This window comes from Trichomycterus rosablanca, chromosome 6 (genome assembly GCF_030014385.1).
Source record: "Trichomycterus rosablanca isolate fTriRos1 chromosome 6, fTriRos1.hap1, whole genome shotgun sequence".
In the NCBI taxonomy this organism is placed as follows: domain Eukaryota; kingdom Metazoa; phylum Chordata; class Actinopteri; order Siluriformes; family Trichomycteridae; genus Trichomycterus; species Trichomycterus rosablanca.
Window position 1 is genome coordinate 910,001 of NC_085993.1, and position 11,149 is coordinate 921,149.

An 11,149-nucleotide genomic window follows, 5' to 3' on the forward strand; every position below is an offset into this window, starting at 1 on the left:
TCTGTACTGACACTAACACACTTCTCTTCTTCTGCACCACGCCCGCTTCTCTCTCCTCGCTCGTTCACGCCGCTGCATGCCCCGTTCCCGCGCACGCTCAGTGTTCGGCTCTCCGGCCGCGTCTCCAGAACTGCCCCCCCGATACCTGCTCGGTCAGGGACAGAGACCGAACACCATTACACACGTGTGCTGGTACCGCACACAGAACCTCTCTCTCACTGATTACCTGCGCATGAACCAGGTACACCATCACCTACAGGGGGTAGAACCCAAAGTATAGAGCTAACACCAGCACCACTAAATCTAGAACCACACACACTACACTACTCAGAATGGGTTTTGGTCGAATCTCAGGCACCTTTGTTTCATTTGTACATGGTTTCTAAGTGGAAGATAAGTGTATATGAGTAACAGGACTGAACGTAACAGGACTGAGTTTTTAACCTAGAATTAGTACATACATAAAATATAGCAGCGTGGAGAACATGCTAAAGCACTAGAATGCCGGGCACAGTCTAGTGATTTATCACAGAATGTTCTTTATATAATAAGAATAAATGTATGTAACAGGAATGAAGGTTCAGGTAAAAGGAATGTACAGGGGTTGGACAAAATAACTGAAACACCTGGTTTTAGACCACAATAATTTATTAGTATGGTGTTGGGCCTCCTTTAGTGGCCAATACAGCGTCAATTCGTCTTGGAAATGACATATACAAGTCCTGCACAGTGGTCAGAGGGATTTTAAGCCATTCTTCTTGCAGGATAGTGGCCAGGTCACTACGTGATGCTGGTGGAGGAAAACGTTTCCTGACTCGCTTCTCCAAAACACCCCAAAGTGGCTCAATAATATTTAGATCTGGTGACTGTGCAGGCCATGGGAGATGTTCAACTTCACTTTCATGTTCATCAAACCAATCTTTCACCAGTCTTGCTGTGTGTATTGGTGCATTGTCATCCTGATACACGGCACCGCCATTGGATGCACATGGTCCTCCAGAATGGTTCGGTAGTCCTTGGCAGTGACGCGCCCATCTAGCACAAGTATTGGGCCAAGGGAATGCCATGATATGGCAGCCCAAACCATCACTGATCCACCCCCATGCTTCACTCTGGGCATGCAACAGTCTGGGTGGTACGCTTCTTTGGGGCTTCTCCACACCGTAACTCTCCCGGATGTGGGGAAAACAGTAAAGGTGGACTCATCAGAGAACAATACATGTTTCACATTGTCCACAGCCCAAGATTTGCGCTCCTTGCACCATTGAAACCGACGTTTGGCATCGGCACGAGTGACCGAAGGTTTGGCTATAGCAGCCCAGCCGTGTATATTGACCCTGTGGAGCTCCCGACGGACAGTTCTGGTGGAAACAGGAGAGTCGAGGTGCACATTTAATTCTGCCGTGATTTGGGCAGCCGTGGTTTTATGTTTTTTGGATACAATCCGGGTTAGCACCCGAACATCCCTTTCAGACAGCTTCCTCTTGCGTCCACAGTTAATCCTGTTGGATGTGGTTTGTCCTTCTTGGTGGTATGCTGACATTACCCTGGATACCGTGGCTCTTGATACATCACAAAGACTTGCTGTCTTGGTCACAGATGCGCCAGCAAGACGTGCACCAACAATTTGTCCTCTTTTGAACTCTGGTATGTCACCCATAATGTTGTGTGCATTGCAATATTTTGAGCAAAACTGTGCTCTTACCCTGCTAATTGAACCTTCACACTCTGCTCTTACTGGTGCAATGTGCAATTAATGAAGATTGGCCACCAGACTGGTCCAATTTAGCCATGAAACCTACCACACTAAAATGACAGGCGTTTCAGTTTCATTGTCCAACCCCTGTAGGTTTAGGTAACATGAATGAAGGTTTAGGTAACAGGAATGAAGGTTTAGGTAACAGGAATGAAGGTTCAGGTAACAGGAATGAAGGTTCAGGTAACAGGAATGAAGGTTTAGGTAACAGGAATGAAGGTTTAGGTAACAGGAATGAAGGTTCAGGTAACAGGAATGAAGGTTCAGGTAACAGGAATGTAGGTTCAGGTAACGGGAATGTACGTTCAGGTAACAGGAATGAAGGTTCATGTAACAGGAATGAAGGATTAGGTAACAGGAATGTACGTTCAGGTAACAGGAATGAAGGTTTAGGTAACAGGAATGAGTGTTTAGGTAACAGGAATGTACGTTCAGGTAACAGGAATGAAGGTTTAGGTAACAGGAATGAGTGTTTAGGTAACGGGAATGTACGTTCAGGTAACAGGAATGAAGGTTTAGGTAACAGGAATGTACGTTCAGGTAACAGGAATGAAGGTTCAGGTAACAGGAATGAAGGTTCAGGTAACAGGAATGAAGGTTTAGGTAACAGGAATGAAGGTTTAGGTAACAGGAATGAGTGTTTAGGTAACGGGAATGTACGTTCAGGTAACAGGAATGAGTGTTTAGGTAACAGGAATGTACGTTCAGGTAACAGGAATGAAGGTTCAGGTAACAGGAATGAAGGTTCAGGTAACAGGAATGAAGGTTTAGGTAACAGGAATGAAGGTTTAGGTAACAGGAATGAGTGTTTAGGTAACGGGAATGTACGTTCAGGTAACAGGAATGAAGGTTTAGGTAACAGGAATGTACATTCAGGTAACAGGAATGAAGGTTCAGGTAACAGGAATGAAGGTTCAGGTAACAGGAATGAAGCTTCAGGTAACAGGAATGAAGGTTCAGGTAACAGGAATGAGTGTTTAGGTAACGGGAATGTACGTTCAGGTAACAGGAATGAGTGTTTAGGTAACAGGAATGTACGTTCAGGTAACAGGAATGTACGTTCAGGTAACAGGAATGAAGGTTCAGGTAACAGGAATGAAGGTTTAGGTAACAGGAATGAGTGTTCAGGTAACGGGAATGTACGTTCAGGTAACAGGAATGAAGGTTCAGGTAACAGGAATGAAGGTTCAGGTAACAGGAATGAAGGTTTAGGTAACAGGAATGAAGGTTTAGGTAACAGGAATGAAGGTTTAGGTAACAGGAATGTACATTCAGGTAACAGGAATGAAGGTTCAGGTAACAGGAATGAAGGTTCAGGTAACAGGAATGAAGCTTCAGGTAACAGGAATGAAGGTTCAGGTAACAGGAATGAGTGTTTAGGTAACGGGAATGTACGTTCAGGTAACAGGAATGAAGGTTTAGGTAACAGGAATGAAGGTTTAGGTAACAGGAATGTACGTTCAGGTAACAGGAATGAAGGTTCAGGTAACAGGAATGAAGGTTTAGGTAACAGGAATGTACGTTCAGGTAACAGGAATGAAGGTTCAGGTAACGGGAATGAAGGTTTAGGTAACAGGAATGAAGGTTTAGGTAACAGGAATGTACGTTCAGGTAACAGGAATGAAGGTTCAGGTAACGGGAATGAAGGTTTAGGTAACAGGAATGAAGGTTCAGGTAACAGGAATGAAGGTTCAGGTAACGGGAATGAAGGTTTAGGTAACAGGAATGAAGGTTCAGGTAACAGGAATGTACGTTCAGGTAACAGGAATGAAGGTTCAGGTAACGGGAATGTAGGTTTAGGTAACAGGAATGAAGGTTCAGGTAACAGGAATGTACGTTCAGGTAACAGGAATGAGTGTTTAGGTAACAGGAATGTACGTTCAGGTAACAGGAATGTACGTTCAGGTAACAGGAATGAGTGTTTAGGTAACGGGAATGTACGTTCAGGTAACAGGAATGAAGGTTCAGGTAACAGGAATGAAGGTTCAGGTAACAGGAATGAAGGTTTAGGTAACAGGAATGAAGGTTTAGGTAACAGGAATGTACGTTCAGGTAACAGGAATGAAGGTTCAGGTAACGGGAATGAAGGTTTAGGTAACAGGAATGAAGGTTCAGGTAACAGGAATGAAGGTTCAGGTAACGGGAATGAAGGTTTAGGTAACAGGAATGAAGGTTCAGGTAACAGGAATGTACGTTCAGGTAACAGGAATGAGTGTTTAGGTAACAGGAATGTACGTTCAGGTAACAGGAATGTACGTTCAGGTAACAGGAATGAGTGTTTAGGTAACGGGAATGTACGTTCAGGTAACGGGAATGTACGTTCAGGTAACAGGAATGAACGTGGAGATGAATCTTCTCAGTCAGAGTGACAATATTATCATACATACAGGGGAAAAAGGGAGAACCTACTAATGCTTTTAGTCCCTGGGTCCCGCCCGTACAGTGACGCCTCTCCTCCTGTATATACAGAACCAGCTCTCCGGGTACCTGCTGAGGAAGTTCAAGAACAGTAACGGCTGGCAGAAACTCTGGGTGGTCTTCACCAACTTCTGCCTCTTCTTCTATAAAACACATCAGGTACTGAATACCACTAACATGTACCATTAACAGTTCTGGTAGTCTCTCTCACTCTTTTGATTATTTGGAGTAGAATGTTGCTTTAAAATGTCAGATATTAAAGTGTAAACTACACACGATTCGTGCAGATCTGAACGTTCATCTTATTTAATATCTTGTATGATTTAATTCTGGTTCTCCTAATGTTGCCATCACTGGACATTAATCCTGATTTGATTGTTTATTTGTGCTCAGGGGATTTTTTTATATTAGCTGTACTATATCTGTAACAAACACTTACTAAAGGAATGGGCTTTTATTTATTATAACTCTTGATTGGTGCCTTTCACGAGACTTTAACTCACTAAAGCGGCGCCGAATGCCCCCGCCATCGCCAGTCACCGCCGGTGCCAGTCTCAGTGGATATTACACCCATTTGGCATCAACGCGACCTGGGTGGAGACATTAAAGCACCACTGTGAGTGTTAAAGCACAGCTGAGCGCTGAGAAAAGACAGGACGGGCTGGAGAGGGCGAAATCTCTCCTTGAGCACGGGTTTCATCCTCTACAGACGACACCCACAGATCTGTGTTCCCAAAAGCCTGAAATAGATGTTGGTGTGGTTTTGTTTCAGTAAACGTTGAATTCTGAGCTTGTGTCAAACGTCGACTTAAAAATGAGAGACGAAGGCGAAGCGCCACATCATCGCCCCTGACAGAACTGAACTGAGCGTGTCTAAATATTATTGTACTGGTTTAGGCTTTACCGTACAGTCTGATTATAACCCCGAGTCACAGCTGTAACAACAACATGTAAAGGTGTGGTCACCGCTCCCCTGCGCTTCAGAGTTCATGATGATCTTTTTGTGCTGCAGGACGACTTTCCTCTGGCCAGTCTGCCCCTCCTGGGGTACACGGTCAGCACCCCCGGCGACACCGACAGCATCCACAAAGAGTACGTCTTCAAGCTGCAGTTCAAGTCCCACGTGTATTTCTTCAGGGCGGAGAGCGAGTACACCTTCGAGAGGTGAATCTAGTAACACACATGCTTCACTACTCAGGATGGGTTTGGGTCGAATCTCGGGCACCTTTGTTTTATTTGTACAAGGATTCTAAGTGGAAGATGAGTGTATATGAGTAACACGACTGAGTTTTTAACTGAGTTTTAGAATTACTGTAGTAAATAGATAAAATCTAGCAGCATAGAGAACATGCTAAAGCACTGAGCACAGTATAGTGATTTATCACAAAATGTTTTTGTTTAAATGAATAAGAACTAAGAAAAAATGTAGGTAACGGGAATGAAGGTTTAGGTAACAGGAATGAAGGTTTAGCTAACGGGAATGAAGGTTTAGGTAACAGGAATATAGGTTTAGGTAACAGGAATGAAGGTTTAGCTAACGGGAATGAAGGTTTAGGTAACAGGAATGAAGGTTTAGGTAACAGGAATGAAGGTTTAGGTAACGAATGTAGGTTTAGGTAACAGGAATGAAGGTTTAGGTAACAGGAATGAAGGTTTAGGTAACAAGAATGAAGGTTTAGGTAACAGGAATGAAGGTTTAGGTAACAGGAATGTAGGTTTAGGTAACAGGAATGAAGGTTTAGGTAACAGGAATATAGGTTTAGGTAACAAGAATGAAGGTTTAGCTAACGGGAATGAAGGTTTAGGTAACAGGAATGAAGGTTTAGGTAACAGGAATGAAGGTTTAGGTAACGAATGAACGTTTAGGTAACAGGAATGAACGTTTAGGTAACAGGAATGAAGGTTTAGGTAACAGGAATATAGGTTTAGGTAACAGGAATGAAGGTTTAGCTAACGGGAATGAAGGTTTAGCTAACGGGAATGAAGGTTTAGCTAACGGGAATGAAGGTTTAGGTAACAGGAATGAAGGTTTAGGTAACAGGAATGAAGGTTTAGGTAACAGGAATGTAGGTTTAGGTAACAGGAATGAAGGTTTAGGTAACAGGAATGAAGGTTAAGGTAACAGGAATAAGGGTTTTAGGAGTTTAGGTAACAGGAATGAAGGTTTAGGTAACAGGAATGAACGTTCAGGTAACAGGAATGAAGGTTTAGGTAACAGGAATGAACGTTCAGGTAACAGGAATGAAGGTTTAGGTAACAGGAATGAAGGTTAAGGTAACAGGAATAAGGGTTTTAGGAGTTTAGGTAATAGGAATGAAGGTTTAGGTAACAGGAATGAACGTTCAGGTAACAGGAATGTAGGTTTAGGTAACAGGAATGAAGGTTTAGGTAACAGGAATGAATGTTTAGGTAACAGGAATGAAGGTTTAGGTAACAGGAATGAACGTTCAGGTAACAGGAATGAATGTTCAGGTAACAGGAATGTAGGTTTAGGTAACAGGAATGAAGGTTTAGGTAACAGGAATGAATGTTCAGGTAACAGGAATGAATGTTCAGGTAACAGGAATGAAGGTTTAGGTAACAGGAATGAAGGTTTAGGTAACAGGAACGAAGGTTTAGCTAACGGGAATGAAGGTTAAGGTAACAGGAATGAAGGTTTAGGTAACAGGAATGAAGGTTAAGGTAACAGGAATGAAGGTTTTAGGAGTTTAGGTAACAGGAATGAAGGTTTAGGTAACAGGAATGAAGGTTTAGGTAACAGGAATGAAGGTTTAGGTAACAGGAATGTACATTCAGGTAACAGGAATGAAGGTTTAGGTAACAGGAATGAAGGTTTAGGTAACAGGAATGAATGTTTAGGTAACAGGAATGAAGGTTTAGGTAACAGGAATGAACGTTCAGGTAACAGGAATGAATGTTCAGGTAACAGGAATGTAGGTTTAGGTAACAGGAATGTAGGTTTAGGTAACAGGAATGAATGTTCAGGTAACAGGAATGAATGTTCAGGTAACAGGAATGAAGGTTTAGGTAACAGGAATGAAGGTTTAGGTAACAGGAACGAAGGTTTAGCTAACGGGAATGAAGGTTAAGGTAACAGGAATGAAGGTTTAGGTAACAGGAATGAAGGTTTTAGGAGTTTAGGTAACAGGAATGAAGGTTTAGGTAACAGGAATGAAGGTTTAGGTAACAGGAATGAAGGTTAAGGTAACAGGAATGAAGGTTTTAGGAGTTTAGGTAACAGGAATGAAGGTTTAGGTAACGGGAATGAAGGTTTAGGTAACAGGAATGAAGGTTTAGGTAACAGGAATGAAGGTTTAGGTAACAGGAATGAAGGTTTAGGTAACAGGAATGAAGGTTTTAGGGGTTTAGGTAACGGGAATGAAGGTTAAGGTAACAGGAATGAAGGTTTTAGGAGTTTAGGTAACAGGAATGAAGGTTAAGGTAACAGGAATGAAGGTTAAGGTAACAGGAATGAAGGTTTTAGGAGTTTAGGTAACAGGAATGAAGGTGGAGATGAGTCTTCTCAGAGTTACAAAATTATCAAACACGTCTGAGCCAATCAGCTTGCTGTGTGATCTGAAAGGTGATTGGTTGTACTCGAGCGAGTGATTTCAGGTTGTTGATAAATCAGATGAACGATAGAAAATCACGCCTGTGCTCCTGTTCTTCTCCTGTAGGTGGATGGAGGTGATAAAGAGCGCGGCGAGCACCGCGGCCCGGGTCAGTCTGCTCATCCCTAAAGTCCCGGCGGAGCCGAACGGGAACTGAAGACGCGCTCCTGGAGCTCGGGGCTGGAACCTGCAGCCTGCCAGGACTAATCAAGACTATCTGGACTATAAACACACTTATTTTATTTAATCCTCTGGATATCTGGCTAATAACACGCTCGTCTTCATCAGAGACTCTCGGCTCGTTACGGTTTCTGCTGAGCGGGAATAAGAGGTGAAAAAGAGCAGACAGGGGCGCCACTGCTACCCCCCGTGGGTCTAAATTTAAACTTAGACCACGTTCTGCATTTCCAGGAATAATAAAGCACACAGGATTATTATTATTATTTTCAGTTGAGGTTTCAGGGCTCAGATTTTAAAGCATGTAGAAATTTGGGTTTAAACCTCATTAAAAACTCATTTCAGGACGTTTATGTAACAGGAGAACCGAACAGTTTAAGAGGTAATGGAGCGAGTTTGGAACGGGTTTGGATGGAAGAGTAAGTGAACAGAACGGAGAAAAACGTACGCAGAGCCACAGCAGCGTGGGCCGGACGACGCGCCACACTCAAATATAAAGCGCTTTAATAGAAACGCGTATCGACGTGCGAGTTGGACTCCCGAGTTGATGGACTCGATAATGAGGCATCTGGTGTGGACACACGAGAAGGTTTAGGATCTGTAATGTGCTCCTCGGTTTCACAGGACCTCACTGAGCGTGCTCACATGTTCACACGGCTGCGCTAAGATGATGATCAGCGTGCCTGAGGGAGGGAGGGCTGAAGGGATGAGATTTTTCATAACTGCTTCAATTGCACCCTCTGCTGGCTGATCGATGGCGCTGCACAGAGACGGGGGATAACGGAGATCAGTGTGTGACTCTCTGTGCGCTATACGGATCTCCGTCGGCGGTGTGTGTGCACATGAACACACTCAGTGAAGATTCATGATGCATTTATGCACGATTATCATCTCGAAGGTTTTTAATTTCATCGTAAGGGAGGAATTATTATTATTATTATTATTATTATTATTTTTGTTGTTATTAAGATGATTAGTTTACAGGCGTGTGCGGGGTCACTATCTAAGGGACGCGTAGTTTTCATTTCATTTTGCTCTAGAGCTAACAAACACCCGTCTGCTTAATACTCCATCAGCCCTAAATACGTTTCCTAAATTCCCCCGCCCCCCTTTTAAATCAGATTAGAAGATTATTCTTGTGTTCATTGCCACCGGTCGGCTGGGCGCCATCTAGCGGGCATAATCGGTAGTGCCTGCAGCAGACACGTCTCTCCTTGGGTGGGATGACCGGACTATGTAGGCGGGGTCTTCAAACGCTGTGTAAGGATCCTGATTGGCAGATAGAGGCTCCGCACAGGCGAAAAAGGGACCAGAGCTGGGATCTTGAATACATCGTATCAAGTCTCTGCTCTACCTGCCAGCTAAGGCTGAGCGGCCACATGAACAACGATTGGCCTATTGTTCAGATATGGGCGGGACTAAGCCGTATAGGGTCTCTCTCTCATGACTAATGCAGTTACGACCTCTGCTGGCTGACTGATGGCGCCTGCACAGAGACGGGGAAAGAGTGCGCTGATCAGGGTGTGTCTCTCCGTACACAACGACTGCAATCGGGGATCCACCAGCAGCGGAAGACAGATCAACTACATGCTAAACTGGGAGAAAACGGGAGAAAATGCTTAAATAAAATAGAAAAAAAGCTTCATGTACAGTATTTTTGTAAAAGAATCAGAATCGGTCGATTTTTACCCCTGGTTTTAGACAGAATAATTCTACAATGAAATATAAGTTGAGAATATTTGGCGTTTGGGCAATACAGCGGTAAAACACACTTCCCCGCCAGTGCTGACAACTCAAGCTCGAATCTCAGAAAATGATTGGCTGGTCTGAAGGAGGGAGGGTCGTAGGGATGTGATTCCTCATTACTGCTGTAGTTACTGCTGGCTGATCGATAACGCTGCACAGAGACGGGGGATAATAGAGATCAGTGCGTGACTCTCCATGTGTGATACAGGTCTCCGTATGAAAGAAGCCGTCCCGTGTGTTAATTACGACCCTCCTCAGTCAGGACTGGAGGTTAAATACAATCGGGGAATTGGATATGACTAAGGCTGCTCTTATGAAAGCGTTCCACTTTAGAAACTATCAATTCTTCCCTGCGTGTCTCATTTCTGTTACTCTGTTGACTCACGTTTGCTGTTACGTGTCCGATCCGTTTGTGTTAATGTTCTGTACCTAACGAGCTAAACGAGGATTATTTGAAACATTAGGTACAGTGATGTTAGGTTTACTCACGAGGGCTGGGATTAACTCTAATCTAAACAAACAGTTTGGCCAGAAGTGATCTTGCTTGATAAATGAACTTGCTGACAGTTAGTGGACGCTTACAGCTACCAGCTTACAGCCTCAGAGCGCAGTCATGTGGTCAAGGTACTGAACTAGTAATCAGAAGGTCACTGGTTCAAGCCCCATCAGGTTCTTAACCCTCAATTGCTCAGACTGTACACTGTCACTGTACTGTAGGTCACTTTGGATAAAAAGCATCTGCTTAATGCAGAAGATGTAGATGTATGTTTAGCTGTACATCGATGGCTAGACTTTTTCGGCCATACCACCCCCTTTTTCAGACATAGCCAATCATGTCCATGCAGACGCCTGACCGGCTGATAGCACCACGGAGATTCGAGCTCTGTATCCCCAGATCTCAGCAGAAGTGAGCTAGCAATTTAAATGTGTAGTCGATTCTCAGAACCTGTACATTAATAGTACAGTATGATGGTATTTAACCGAATAACGCAGCGCTTCCCAACCTTTTTTGCACCACGGACCAGTTTTCATATAAGATATAATTTCACAGACCGGCGGGGTGGGAGGATTTAAAATAGAATAACTGTACTACTCACAAATGAGCTTATTTTCACTGCAACAAGACGCTGCTCCCACCTAGTGGTGATTGGAAGCAATAACACTCTTAAGAAAAGCAGTGTTTTCTTGTAGCTCTTGTAGCGTCTCTAATTATTTATTCTTAATGTGCAGCCCGGTAATAAATGACCCACAGTTTTAATGCAAGTATTAGGATTTAGGGCTGATTAACTCGTAGCTGTAAGTGTTCACTACCGTGAGCTTAGTCGTTAGCCTTATAGACTGGATGAAGGTGAATGGAAAATGAAGTATAACACATTTCTGGCCAAACTGTCCCTGTAATCGTACTGGGAGATCAGATGTAGGATACTCGATTGTAGTCGAT

General features: G+C 43.5%; 1 protein-coding gene across 2 annotated transcripts in view; it reads left to right on the plus strand.

Moving 5' to 3' along the window:
* The window catches only part of farp2 (FERM, RhoGEF and pleckstrin domain protein 2), an 85,764-nt gene extending 77,536 nt beyond the window's left edge, over positions 1 to 8,228 (plus strand). For both annotated transcript variants that reach the window (XM_062997204.1, XM_062997205.1), the window contains 3 exons: positions 4,226 to 4,333; positions 5,187 to 5,338; positions 7,852 to 8,228. In XM_062997204.1, the coding sequence (XP_062853274.1) occupies positions 4,226 to 4,333; positions 5,187 to 5,338; positions 7,852 to 7,942 (351 nt within the window). In that variant the 3' untranslated portion in view covers positions 7,943 to 8,228. The remainder of the gene's footprint in view (positions 1 to 4,225; positions 4,334 to 5,186; positions 5,339 to 7,851) is intronic.
* Positions 8,229 to 11,149: the final 2,921 nt, after the last annotated feature.